This window comes from Mauremys reevesii, linkage group 1 (assembly GCF_016161935.1).
Source record: "Mauremys reevesii isolate NIE-2019 linkage group 1, ASM1616193v1, whole genome shotgun sequence".
Classification (NCBI taxonomy): Eukaryota; Metazoa; Chordata; order Testudines; family Geoemydidae; genus Mauremys; species Mauremys reevesii.
In genome coordinates, this window is record NC_052623.1 from 1,798,121 (window position 1) to 1,813,270 (window position 15,150).

Below are 15,150 nucleotides of genomic sequence, written 5' to 3' on the forward strand. Positions count from 1 at the left end.
GGGCGGAGGATCTGCGGGAGGCGACAATGGCGATCCTGGGCACAGCGGATCACCATAGTCTCCGCTATTGTTATGCAGACAAAACTACATGGGATCGTTTCAGTGGACAGGGTAAGATGCCACGTTTAGTATGATAACACAATTTGATTTATGACCAATAACTAATAGCTAATACCTATATACACACACACATCAAATGTTCTGCGGCTGCTGGATAGTTACCAGTCCTGAACGTAGCTTGAGTCCGTGGCTTGATTTCCCAGCTTGGGTCCGTAGCTCATGGCGGCTAACTGGCCAGGAAAGCCGGGCACGAGGAAAGGCTGGGTCTCTGTCGGGCACGCACCGATGCCCTTCCATGTTGGCAGCAGAACGTTACCCAAAGTCTTCCATCTCACCCATCCTTTTTGTAGGCTTTAGTTTGTATCAAGAGTCTATAGGTCTTGCTGTGTCAGGCTGTCTCTGGGTACTGTGTGATTGATCACCCGTCAATTGCAGACGTGACTTTCAGCCTGGGACCTGACTTTGATCTTGCTTCAATTGTATCTTTGATCTTTTCTTTTGGGGTGGACTCTTCTCACTTTGTTTGGGCTGTTGTCTGCATCTTCAGCCATTAGTGGTTGCACTTTATCAGGACAGGCTGGGGCTGGAGGTTGAGTCCATTATCCATCCATACCTCAGTCACACATCTGAACTAAACCGATAAGGTGACAGCAGGGTTTTGCAAAATGGAGTGAGCATTTCAAAATGGAGTTTGAGTTACTATATGGAGTCTTCTTAATAATAGTAATGAAAGAAAAGAAACAATTTCATTCTTCAGCTCTACACCATCTTCTGCTGCTTGCGGGCCCTCTGCTGAGCTGCTTCCAAACCCTCAGTTAGTATATTATTCTTATCCAGGAGAGCCTCTTATCTCCCACCAGGACTCTTACAGTCTTCTCTAGCTGCTCAGTATCTGCCGCCAGCTTTTCCACCACCGTCAGAAACAACCATCCCCACCCCCAATCCTTATAAAGTGTATTATGCCCATACAACTCTTGCCTTCTCCATCTGCTCGGCCAATTTGGCCGGGGTGAGGGGAATTTCGTCCCTGTCCCATCCAACCGGGGGAACCAACCGGAATAACAATTTGGCCACCGGTGCCCAGCAGGAGGTTCTGCTCCAGCCGGGTATCTTGTCGGTGGCCACAGCCCCACATCCTCACTTACCCCACATGTGGCTACACCTCCCGGGCTATCATCGAATGTATCCTGCCGACTGTGCCAGGTGTCAGGCCAAACGGAGGGCTCGGATACACTCAATGAAGCCATACCAGGTGTATAAGTATAACCGGTTTTATTGCCGAAGTACAATAAGCTTCCCAGCCTTCACTAAATACGTGCTTTCCAGCAAGCAAGAATCAATGCTTGTGCCCCTTCTGCTACGGACAGTCCCGGACCCTCCTGCCTTGTCCTCAAGGGCTCGTAGCAGGCGCTGCTCCAGCATGGGGAGTTCCTGGGCACCCACTAGGCCAAGGTCCACAGGTGAGACTGTTCGTCTAAAGCAATTCTCAGGGCAGTTTTTTTCATCATCTCTTTCTAAGGGGGCGCATACATCCAAAAGCAGACTCTGGCAGGAAACACTCCGGCTTTCCAGTCACACACTTACACTCTCAGGCCTCACTTCTCTCTTTACTTCTTTATCCAGTCGAGTGGCTGCAAGCCAGCCTGGCCAGTCAAAGCCAGTTCACTGCCAGCTCCCCCCGAACCATTCTGTGACAACAGGCCAAGGTGACGTGTGGTCAGCCCCAGCACCCCGCCCCTCAGCTCTAACCCCGCCCCTCACTCACACTGCTCTAACCCCGCCCCTCAGCTCTAACCCCGCCCCCACACTCACACTGCCCTAACCCCGCCCCTCAGCTGTAACCCCGCCCCCACACTCACACAGCTCTAACCCCGCCCCTCAGCTACAACTCCGCCCCCACACTCACAGTGCTCTAACCCCGCCCCTCAGCTATAACTCCGCCCCTGAGCTCTAACTCCGTCCCTCAGCTGTAACCCCGCCCCCACACTCACATGCTCTAATCCCGCCCCTCAGCGCTAACCCCGCCCCTCAGGCTCATAACATAAGAACATGAGAACTGCTGTACTGGGTCAGACCAAAGGTCCATGCAGCCCAGTATCCTGTCTACCAACAGTGGCCAATGCCAGGTGCCCCAGAGGGAGTGAACCTAACAGGCAATGACCAAGTGATCTCTCTCCTGCCATCCATCTCCATCCTCTGACGAACAGAGGCTAGGGACACCATTCTTACCCATACTGGCTAATAGCCATTTATGGACTTAGCCACCATGAATTTATCCAGTCCCCTTTTAAACATTGTTATAGTCCTAGCCGTCACAACCTCCTCAGGTAAGGAGTTCCACAAGTTGACTGTGCATTGTGTGAAGAAGAACTTCCTCTTATTTGATTTAAACCTGCTGCCTATTAAATTCCTTTGGTGGCCCCTATTTCTTGTATTATGGGAACAAGTAAAAAAATTTTCCTTATTCACTTTTTCCACACCACTCATGATTTTATATACCACACCCCTGCGCTCACACTGCTGTAACCTCACCCCTCAGCTCTAACCACACCCCTCATCACAGCGGCAAGATGGAGTTTGGGGTCACATGAGCAAGTCACATGTCCATGCATGACTCAGTTCTTTACAGGGAGAGCAGCCATTGCTCACATGCTAACTTCAACACAAGGTTGAAGTGTGCAGCCTCCTCCCTGGCTGCCTCTGCCTCTGCCTCCATAGTTTCCCTGGCCGGAGCTGCTGCTTTGAGCCTCATTTCTGCTTGTCATGTTTGAAACTCTCAGACCTTTTCCTTCTCTGCCACTTCCAATCTGGCCAGCTCCAGTTTTGTAGCTGCCACATTGGGAGTCATTTTTCTGCTTTCTTTGCTTAGTTCCCTCACTCGAAATAAACAAACAGAAAATAACAAAACGGTGGCCTCCTCCTGAGCTGCCACGGCACTTAAAACTCACATAAAATCACAAATATCAGTGCTTAAAGTGTGAACTTCACTTGAAGTAACAAGCTGTGCATACACCCTGCTCTCTGCGCCACTGTGACATTCCCCTGGTGTTATCCGGACCGGTGATTTGCTAGGTCACCCCAATCCTCGACTCTGGGAGTCAGGCTTACCCTGCTGTGAGAACCCCCACTCCTGGGCTGTTCCCGCACAGCCTCTGCCATGTAATACACTCCTTGGATTGTGCAGCCGAATGACACTAGCCAGTACCTCTGGTCTCAGACACAACCCTAGGAACCTCCGTCTTGCAGTGTCCAGTTATGCCCACTGGATGCTGCAAGCTTATATGAGTTCATCAACTGAACAAAGAAATTGATATGTGCCAGGCTTGTTATCCCAAGGGGAGTCTCTGACACACTTCAACCAAGCACACTGCTCCAGGTAGAATAAAAAAACATTAATTTAACTACAAAGGGCAGAAGACCCAGGGAAGGGTCTGAGGGGTGATTGCTGTTGGAGGAATGGAGACTGCACAAAAGCACTGTAAATAAAGGCACGAAGGCGAAACAGCTAAAGGCCTTGAGACTCTTTATTCAACCAGCCCAAACACAGAGCGCCGGCACAAGAGGCTGGAAACCTGCACGGACCCTGTGACAAGCCCATAGAGAGAGCGGTTTAAAACTGGTTTCTCCGCAATGATTTTATCGTCTTTAAGTTCTCCTTCTGTATCTCGATCATCCAGGGGACCCACTGGTTGCTTAGCAGGCTTCCTGCCTCTGATGTACTTCAAAAACATTTTGTCATTACCTTTGGAGTTTTTGGCTAGCCGTTCTTCAAACTCCTCTTTGGCTTTTCTTATTACACTCGTACACTTAAATTGGCAGTGTTTGTGCTCCTTTCTATTTGCCTCACTGGGATTTGACTTCCACTTTTTAAAGGAAGTCTTTTTATCTCTCACTGCTTCTTTTACATGGTTGTTAAGCCACGGTGGCTCTTTTTTAGTTCTTTTACTGTGTTTCTTAATTTGGGGTATACGTTGAAGTTGGGCCTCTATTATGGTGTCTTTAAAAAGGGCCCAATGCAGCTTGCAGGGATTTCACTTTAGTCACTGTTCCTTTTAACTTTTGTTTAACTAACCCCCTCATTTTTACATAGGTCCCCCTCTGGAAGTTAAATGCCACAGTGTTGGGCTGTTGAGATGTTCTTCCCACCACAGGGATGTTAAATGTTATTATATTACGGTCACTATTTCCAAGCGGTCCTGCTATAGTTACCTCTTGGAGCCAGCTCCAAACCTATGGGCTTGTCACAGGGTCCGTGCAGGTTTCCAGCCTCTTATGCCGGCGCCCTGTGTTTGGGCTGGTTGAATAAAGAGTCCCAAAGCCTTTAGCTGTTTCGCCTTCATGCCTTTATTTACAGTGCTTTTGTGCAGTCCCCATTCCCCCAACAGCAATCACCCCTCAGACCCTTCCCCAGCTCTTCTGCCCTTGAGGGTCCCTCCAGTGGGTAAGAAGACAGAGATGTAGCCCTCCTGTCTCCTCCCAGGCTAACCTCCTCACCGAGGTTTGCCCAGGGCTTGTATAGCCCTCTCAGTCCTCAGCCCAGCTGTCTCTACTTGGCTCAGCTTATTGCTCTGAGCTAGCCCTCGTTAGGGCTTGCAGCCAGACCCCCTGCTGAGTGCCCGTGCCTCTACACCTGGCTTCCTGCCCAGGGAGCAGGGCTCAGCCAGCAGGCTAGCAGGGCCTTGAAGGGGTTCACCCCTGCCCTGCCACAGGGCTACAAATCCCCCCTTCGATGGGGTGATTACTAAAGAACCCCATCACATGGGCCAAGGGACAGGTAGTTCAGGTTTCTTGATCTATCTCCAGCATGGGCATTGTAGAGGCATAATTAGTTGGTTGTATCGGAGGTGTTTGTAACTTATTGATTTTACACTGCATACATCCTAAAGTGATGAAAACACTCCTGGCTGCAATTCCTTGGATAATCATCCATCCTGTCAATCCAGTTTCCTCACAGGGAGAATCTACTTCTTGGCCTTCCCCATATAATAACTGGACAATTGCTTGTTTAGCCTTAGTCACCTCATTTGTTATCGGGATAAGGTGGGACACGAATTGTTTTACGTGTAATCCCAGAGGGGGATACGTACCCAAAAGTCTGGAGTAGATGGGATAGTCAGATCCTGATAGGAGGGATCAGATGGAACAATAGTTGTGTTTTCAAAGGCAGGAATAGGGGAAATCACTTGATTTCCCATTGAGTTAAACTTCTTAGGAGTAAAACAGACGTTTGGACCTGACACTATAAGGAACCATATAGGAAACTTTCCTGGTTGGTTACTATGCAAAATTGGCCATTTCCAGCATAGGTCACCCTCTCCGTAGGAGCCTTCCATCTGGTTAGTTGGACCATACACTCTAACGATGATTGATTCTGGAACTGTCCCTGAAGGCCACACAAGCTAGTATTTGCCTCAAAGACATTACATCTGCAGATATACTGAGCCCTTTTTTAGAGCAACAGGCCACCTGAAGAACTTTCCATGACTACCAAGGGAGGCACATTGACACGTACCTTGTAGATGCCACCTTCGAGGTGACCTATGGACTGTACTGCAGCCAACCTCTTATACAAATCCTTGTCTGAGTCAAACACGGGTACAGAGACCGTGAATACCAGGATCGTGCTACCACACAATTTTAAGAAGATAAACAATTGTCTCGATTGGGATGTGGTATCACAGACCCCGTGTGTCTCATCATTCCAATGGATACTTGTGGACATGCATTCACACATGTAGATCTCTCCCATTCAGGCCTTTCAAAACATTTAGGGCAATACCAATTTAATAATTGCTCCTCTTTGATTAGATTGGGGATCCTTCCCAATTCTAGGGATTGTAATGCCTCAGTGACGTTATCCTACAAAGCACCAGAGCACAGGCTGTGTAATCGGTGGATCGGACCTTTCCGAATCATCGATAAACTCAGCTCAGCAGAGTACAAGACTATAGTAACAGGAGGCAAGTGTACTGAAGATAAAATCTACCATGCTAACCAGTTAAAGCTGTTTCAATCATCCAGGTCCCCGGAGCAGCTTGATTCCCAGGAGGTGATCCAGTGAGTGACGGGGAGGGGGAAAAAGAGCGAGCAGCAGTGGCTGGGACTTGGGGCAAGAGGCGGAGAGGAGGGTGGGGCACAGAGGCAAGAGGTGGAGCAGGGGCTGTGCCTCGGGGGAATAGGTGCAGAACTGGCTGTGGCCTTGAGGGAAGATGTGTACCAGGGTCGTGGCCTTGGGGAGAGAAGCAGGGTAAGGGGCAGGGACCTGGTGGTCATGGTGGCTAGTTCTCTGAAAACATCCACTCAGTGTGCAGCGGTGTCAAAAAACTGAACAGAATGTTGGGACTCACTAGGAAAGGGATAGATAATCAGACAGAAAATATCGTATTGCCTCTGTATAAATCCATGGGACGCCCACGTCTTGAATACTGCATGGAGATGTGGTCGCCCCATCCCAAAAAAGATATATTGGAATTGGAAAAGGTTAAAACAATGGCAACAAAAATGATTAAGGGTATGGAATGGCTTCCATGTGAGGAGAGATTAATAAGCCTGGGACTTTTCAGCTTGGAAAAGAGACGACTACGGGGGGATATGACAGAGGTCTATAAAATCATGACTGGTGTGGAGAAAGTAAATAAGGAAGTGGCATTTACTCCTTCTCATAACACAAGAACTGGGGGTTACCAAATGAAGTTAATAGGCAACAGTTTAAAACAAACAAAAGGAAGTATTTCTTCACACAACACACAGCCAGCCTGTGGAACTCCTTACCAGAGGATGTTGTGAAGGTCCATCAATGGCCAAGATGGGAAGGGATGGTGTTTGTTTGCCAGCAACTGGAAATGGGTGACAGGGAATGGATCACTTGATGATTCCCTGTTCTGTTCATACCCTCTGGGGCACTTGGCACTAGCCACTGTTGGCAGACAGGACACTGGGCTAGATGGATCCTTGGTCCGGTCCAGTATGGCATTATTATGTTCTTATGTGCACAGAGGTCCAGTTATCAGTAACTAGAAGGGTGGCAAACCATTGAGTACTACACTGACCGATTCCCAAGTTTGTCGCCCTGACACAGCACAGTAAGGTCAGGAAAGGGTCTAATGCAGAGGTGGGCAAACTACGGCCCGTGGGCCACATCCGGCCCATGGGACCATCCTGCCCGGCCCCATAGCTCCCAGCTGGGGAGGCTCGTCCTGCCCGGCCCCTCCCCTGCTGTTCCACCTCCCCCGCAGCCATGCCGCTGTGTGGCAGCACGGCTTACTCCAGCTGGGCGGCGCGGCTGCCAGTCCTGCTGCTCTGAGTGGCATGGTAAAGGGGCGGGGAGCGGGGGGTTAGATATGGGGCAGAGGGTCCCAGGGGGTAGTCAGGGGACAGGGAGCAGGGGGCGGTTGGATGGGGCAGAGGTTCTGGGTGGTGGTGGCCCGGGACAGGGAACGGGGGGTTGGATAGGCATGGGAGTCCCGGAGGTCCAGTCAGGGGGCGGGGTGTGGATAGGGTCAGGGAAGTCAGCGGACAGGGAGCAGAGGGGGTTGGATAGGGAATGGGGTCCCAGGGAGGGGGTTAGGGGCAGGCGGTCATGGGACGGAGTGGCCAGGGGACAAGGAGCGGGGGTGTGTGTGAATGGATGGAGGGTTCTGAGGAGGGCAGTCAGTGGGTAGGAAGTGGGAGGGGGCAGATAGTGCGCAGGAGGCCAGGCTGTTTGGGGAGGCACAGCCTTCCTTACCCAGCCCTCCATACAGTTTTGCAATTCCGATGTGGCCCTTGGGCCAAAAAGTTTGCCCACCTCTGGTCTAATGTCTCTCTGGCTGCCCGGTCAGTGATTCAGCAAGGGGGCCCAGCACCATGTCACCAGCCAGCTCTGCACGGAGCTCGGTCTGAGAGCCAGAGCACCAGAACTAAACTTTACATCCCTTTATGAGTGAAGAGCCGGAGCAGCCTGTCCCGGATCTGTTTGGTCCTCACCCCGTAGATGATGGGGTTTAGCATGGGGGGCACCAGAAGGTACACGTTAGCAATGAGAACGTGGAAATGCAGGGGCACATTGTGGCCATACCGGTGTGTGAGTGAGGAGAAGAGAGCTGGAATGTAAAAGCTTAAGATGGCACAGAGGTGGGAGCTGCAGGTCCCCAAAGTCTTGAGCCGGGCGTCCTTTGTGGGGAGGCTGAAGATGGTCCTGAGGATCTGGATATAGGACACAGAAATAAAAATCATATCCAGACCCCTCACACAGAGTACCACAAAGAGGCCGTAGTAACTACTGACGCTGATGTCGCCACAGGCCAGCTTCACCACGGCTATGTACTCGCAGTATGAGTGGGGGATGATGTTGGTGCTGCAATATGGCCGTTGCCTAACCAAGAAGGGATAGGGCAATACGACCATGATGCCACGCAGCACCACGGCCTGGCCAATCTTGGCCACCACGGCATATGTCAGGGTGGTGGAATATCTCAGGGGATCGCAGATGGCCACATAGCGATCAAAAGCCATGGCCACGAAGATCCCAGACTCCATCACGAAGAAGCAGTGAATGAAGTACATCTGGGTGAGGCAGGCACTGAAATCGATCTCCCTGGAATTGAACCAGAAGTTACTCAGCATTTTGGGCACGGTGGACGTGGACAGGACCAGGTCGGTGATGGCCAGCATGCAGAGGAAATAGTACATGGGCTCATGAAGGCTTGGTTCCATCTTCACGATAAACAGGATAATGAAGTTCCCCAAGACAGCTATGGTGTACATCGTACAGAAGGGGATGGAGATCCAGACATGGGATGTTTCCAGGCCAGGAATGCCCAGCAGGATGAAGGTGGAGGGGTTGGTGAAGTCGGTTTTGTTGGAATCTGACATGGAGTAGGGGAGTTGTTCAACTCTGAGGTGTTCCCAGAGCCCAGCGTGATGGCTGCAGTAGAAAAGCCTGGATGGAGAGACAATATTAATATGAACCACTACATGCACTAGTGGATACTTTTCTCATGGGTGAAGCAGATTGGTTGCTTTTCACCCACATTTTCATTTTCAGATAAATGAATTATGAACAACTGTCCCTACTAATGCCAATACCATATTTGTTGGTCCTCCTCGCATGAATAATTTCTACATGTCATGGTCTGGGAAACCTTAATAGGCACCAGTAGGAAACCCAAGTGTGGTTACTGGTTATCTCTCATTGTTCCTTAATGCAATGAAAGTCCATGCTATTCCCCAGGCACCCGGTGGCCCAACATCTGAAACTGTAGGAAAAAAAGCATTGCCAATCCATGTACCAAGAGGAAACATTCCAAATAGAACCAGCTGCAGGAACAGACCTGGGAGTCATCAATAGCTGTTCCATGGACACACCTGCTCATTCACAGTAACGGCCAAAACAGAAAATGTTCAGATGCCTAAGGAATGGGGTGGAGAACAACATGCTCTGGAAACGCACTCACTTTTGATCACCCAGTCTCTATAAAGGATACAGCAGATGGAACGTAGATTTCTAAAACAGGCTGTGAGAAAGGGGGAGGCTGCCATATGCCGATGGACTGAAAAGTCTGGGACTGTTTAATTTAGAGAAGCCACAAAGAAGGGGGCATATGATAGAGGAGAACAAAATAACAGAATGGAACTGATCACATTCCAATGGACAAACAGAGAACAGTTCCCAGCCAGTAATATCTATGGACAGTTAGTGCTTCAAAAGGGCTAATTCCTGAAAGATGACAAATTATCCAGAAAACTGATTGGGAGGAAAAAACATATTCAGAAAAATGGGAATGAAAATTGGGAGTTCTTTAAGAAGACCTTATTACATAGCTAACAAGCCACAATTCCACAGTAAAGAAAGTAAAGAACTGTTCTTATGTTCTTATTATGTTATGTAAAAGGAAATTTAGTTTGATATTTTCTGTCTGGTAAGAACTCACTTATCAATAGACACAGCTGAGAAACCCTTATGTCTGTATAGATGTAGTTGTGAAATCCTCACTTCTGTATTGTTTTGGCATTAGAGTTCCCACTTTTCTACTGTTTATTTGCAAGGTCTCTGTCTGGTTCTGTGATTGTTTGTGTCTGATGTATAATTAATTTTGTTGGCTGTAAACCAATTAAGATGGTGGGATATAATTGGTTAGATAATCATATTACAATATGTTAGGATTGGTTAGTTAAATTTCAGTAAAATGGTTGGTTAAGGTCTAGCTAAGCAGAACTCAATTTTTACTATATAGTCTGCAGTCAGTCAGGAAGTAAGGGGGGTATGGGAATTGGAATCATGGTTTGCTAAGAGGGGAAATGGGAACAGGGAAAGGGAACAGGGACACAGGCAAGGCTCTGTGATGTCCGAGCTGGGAAGGGGACGCTGAGGAAGGAAACTGGAATCATGCTTGCTGGAAGTTCACCCCAATGAACATCAAATTGTTTGCACCTTCGGACTTCGGGTATTGTTGCTCTCTGTTCATGCGAGAAGGACCAGGGAACATAAGAACATAAGAACGGCCATACCGGGTCAGACCAAAGGTCCATCTAGCCCAGTATCTGTCTACTGACAGTGGCCAATGCCAGGTGCCCCAGAGGGAGTGAACCTAACAGGCAATGATCAAGTGATCTCTCTCCTGCCATCCATCTCCATCCTCTGATGAACAGAGGCTAGGGACACCATTCTTACCCATCCTGGCTAATAGCCATTTATGGACTTAGCCACCATGAATTTATCCAGTCCCCTTTTAAACATTGTTATAGTCCTAGCCGTCACAACCTCCTCAGGTAAGGAGTTCCACAAGTTGACTGTGCGCTGCGTGATGAAGAACTTCCTTTTATTTGTTTTAAACCTGCTGCCTATTAATTTCATTTGGTGACCCCTAGTTCTTCTATTATGGGAATAAGTAAATAACTTTTCCTTATCCACTTTCTCAACAACACTCACGATTTTATATACCTCTATCATATCCTCCCTTAGTCTTCTCTTTTCCAAGCTGAAGAGTCCTAGCCTCTTTAATCTTTCCTCTTATGGGACCCTCTCCAAACCCCTAATCATTTTAGTTGCTCTTTTCTGAACCTTTTCTAGTGCTAGAATATCTTTTTTGAGGTGAGGAGACCACATCTGCACACAGTATTGGAGATGTGGGTGTACCATGGATTTATATAAGGGCAATAATATATTCTCAGTCTTATTCTCTATCCCCTTTTTAATGATACCTAACATCCTGTTTGCTTTTTTGACCGCCTCTGCACACTGCGTGGACATCTTCAGAGAACTATCCACAATGACTCCAAGATCTTTTTCCTGACTCATTGTAGCTAAATTAGCTCCCATCATATTGTATGTATAGTTGGTTTTGTGAGATCTTTTTGAAGTTCTTCACAATCTGCTTTGGTCTTAACTATTTTGAGCAGTTTAGTATCATCTGCAAACTTTGCCACCTCATTGTTTACCCCTTTCTCCAGATCATTTATGAATAAATTGAATAGGATTGGTCCTAGGACTGACCCTTGGTGAACACCACTTGTTACCCCTCTCCATTCTGAGAATTTACCTTTTGTTCCCTGTCCTTTAACCAGTTCTCAATCCATGAAAGGACCTTCCCTTTTATCCCATGACAGCTTAATTTACGTAACAGCCTTTGGTGAGGGACCTTGTCAAAGGCTTTCTGGAAATCTAAGTACACTATGTCCACTGGATCCCCCTTGTCCACATGTTTGTTGACCCCTTCAAAGAACTCTAATAGATTAGTAAGACATGATTTCCCTTTACAGAAACCATGTTGACTATTGCTCAACAGTTTATGTTTTTCTATATGTCTGACAATTTTATTCTTTAGTATAGTTTAACTAATTTGCCCGGTACCGATGTTAGACTTACCGGTCTGTAATTGCCGGGATCACCTCTAGAGCCCTTTTTAAATATTGGCGTTACATTAGCTAACTTCCAGTCATTGGGTACCGAAGCCGATTTAAAGGACAGGTTCTAAACCTTAGTTAATAGTTCTGCAACTTCACATTTGAGTTCTTTCAGAACTCTTGGGTGAATGCCATCGGGTCCCGGTGACTTGTTTATGTTGAGTTTACCAATTAATCCCAAAACCTCCTCTAGTGACACTTCAATCTGTGACAGTTCCTCAGATTTGTAACCTACAAAAGCCAGCTCAGGTTTGGGAATCTCTCTAGCATACTCAGCCATGAAGACTGAAGCAAAGAATCCATTTAGTTTCTCTGCAATGACTTTATCAACTTTAAGTGCTCCTTTTTTATTTCGATCGTCAAGGGGCCCCACTGGTTGTTTAGCAGACTTCCTGCTTCTGATGTACTTAAAAAACATTTTGTTATTACCTTTGGAGTTTTTGGCTAGCCGTTCTTCCATCTCTTCTTTGGCTTTTCTTATTACACTCTTGCACTTAAGTTGGTAGTGTTTGTGCTCCTTTCTATTTGCCTCACTAGGATTTGACCTCCACTTTTTAAAGGAAGTCTTTTTATCTCTCACTGCTTCTTTTACATGGCTGTTAAGCCATGGTGGCTCTTTTTTAGTTCTTTTACTGTGTTTCTGAATTTGGGGTATACATTGAAGTTGGGCCTCTATTATGGTGTCTTTAAAAAAGGCCCACGCAGCTTGCAGGGATTTCACTTTAGTCACTGTACCTTTTAACTTTTGTTTAACTAACCCCCTCATTTTTGTATAGTTCCCCCTTTTGAAATTAAATGCCACAGCGTTGGGCTGTTGAGGTGTTCTTCCCACCACAGGGATGTTGAATGTTATTGTATTATGGTCACTATTTCCAAGCGGTCCTGCTATAGTTACCTCTTGGACCAGCTCCTGCGCTCCACTCAGGATTACATCTAGAGTTGCCTCTCCCCTTGTGGGTTCCTGTACCAGCTGCTCCATGAAGCAGTCATTTACAGTATTGAGAAATTTTATCTCTGCATTTCGTCCTGAAGTGAAATGTTCCCAGTCAATATGGGGATAATTGAAATCCCCGACTATTATTGGGTTCTTAATTTTGATAGCTTCTCTAATTTCCCTTAGCATTTCATCATCACTATTACTGTCCTGGTCAAGTGGTCGATAATAGATCCCTAATGTTATATTTTTATTAGAGCATGAAATTTCTATCCATAGAGATTCTATGGAACATGTGGATTTGCTTAAGATTTTTACTTCATTTGAATTTACATTTTCTTTCACATATAGTGCCTCTCCCCCGCCTGCACGGCCTGTTCTGTCCTTCTGATATATTTTGTACCCCAAAATGATTGTGTCCCATTGATTGCTCTCAGTCCACCAAGTTTCTGTGATGCCTATTATATCAATATCCTCCTTTATCACAAGGCACTCTAGTTCACCCATCTTATTATTTAGACTTCTAGCATTTGTGTACAAGCACTTTAAAAACTTGTCCCTGTTTATTTGTCTGCCCTTTTCTGATGTGCCAGATTCTTTTTTATGTGACTGTTTATCATCTGATCCGGCCCTTAAATTATCCTCTTCCGTCCTCTGCTCCTGACTATAACCTGGAGATTCTCTATCATATCAGATTTCTCAGACAGGCTGTGAGAATGGGGGAGGCTGCCATATGCCGACAGACTGAAAAGTCTGGGACTGTTTAGTTTAGAGAAGCTGCAAAGAAGGGGGCATATGATAGAGGAGAACAAAATAACAGAATGGAACTGATTACATTCCAATGGACAAACAGAGAACAGTTCCCACCCAGTAATATCTATGGACATTTAGTGCTTCAAAAGGGCTAATTTCTCAAAGATGACAAATGATCCAGTAACTGATTGGGAGGAAAAAAATATTCAGAAAAACGGGAAGGAAAATTCGGAGTTCTTTAAGAAGAGTGTATAGATAGCTAACAAGCCACAATTGCACATTCAGAAAGTGGAGAACTCATATCAGATGAGGTGATGGAATACTTTCTAGTCCATTAGCAGTCAGGGAAGTTGTTAAGCAGCATCTACAGTAGAACCTGAGAGTTACAAACACCAGAAACATCAACTATTAAAAATTAAAGGGAAAGTTTTTTAAAAAAAGGATTTGACAAGATTAGGAAAAAATGGAAAATCTGGCATGGGATTAGTTAACAAAAAGTCTAAGAATATAATTAATGTGAGTCACCAACAGTGTTCATGGAAACAGGTCTTGCCAAATAAGTTTTCATCGTTTAATGACTGTACACGTTTGGTTGACCAAAGGGACTGCACATGTACAGTAGACTTCGATGTTTCTGAGGCATTTGATGTAGTCGGGGAAAACATTCAGATAAAAACACTATCCAATATCAGTAGAGCACACGTAAAATAGACTAAAAACTGGCTAACTGACAGATCTCAGGAAGCAGTTGTCAATGGGGCATTGCAGGGAATGGAGGTGTTTCTAGTGGGGTTCTGCAGGGATCTGTTCTAGGCCCGATGCTATTCAATATTTTCATCAGTGATCTGGATCTGGAAGCAAATAGAAAATCACTGCAGATAAAATAGCAGAGGACCCAAAATTGGCAGAGTAGTTACATGAGGTAGCCAGGGCAGACACAAATGTTATCATCTCGGAACAGGGAATGCAAAAACGACCCACAGACTCAATCACTGTATTATGGAGTTGAGGGACCCTGAAAAGGATTTAGGGGTCACTGTGAAAACCAACTCATCGTAGTGGTGAGTTGGAGCAGGGGAAGGATTTTACCTCTGCATATGGCATTGAATTCAAACTGGAACAGGTTCAGAGACGGGCTACTAGGATGATCCGAGGAATGGAAAACCTGTCTTATGAAAGGAGACTCAATGAGCTTGGCTTGTGTAGCCTAACCAAAAGAAGGCTGAGGGGGGATATGATTGCTCTTCATAAATATATCACAGGGATAAATATCAGGCAGGGAGAGGAATTATTTAAGCTTAGTACCAGTGTGGACACAAGAACAAATGGATATAAACTGGACACTAGGAAGGTTAGACTTGAAATTAGACAAAGGTTTCTAAGCATTAGAGGAATGAAGTTCTGGAACAGCCTTCCAAGGGGAGTAGTGTGGGCAAAAGACATATCTGTCTTTAAGACTAAGCTTGATAAGTTTATGGAGGGGATGGTATGATGGGATAGCCTAATTTTGGCAATTAATC

The 15,150-nt window shown here is 46.5% G+C and overlaps 1 protein-coding gene across 1 annotated transcript; it reads right to left on the minus strand.

The window, feature by feature from the left end:
- Nucleotides 1–7,965: 7,965 nt before the first annotated feature.
- Nucleotides 7,966–8,913, minus strand: LOC120381428 (olfactory receptor 52M1-like). The gene has a single exon (XM_039499622.1). The coding sequence runs from the start codon at nt 8,911–8,913 to the stop codon at nt 7,966–7,968; it is 948 nt and encodes a 315-aa protein (XP_039355556.1).
- Between the last annotated feature and the right edge of the window lie 6,237 nt (nt 8,914–15,150).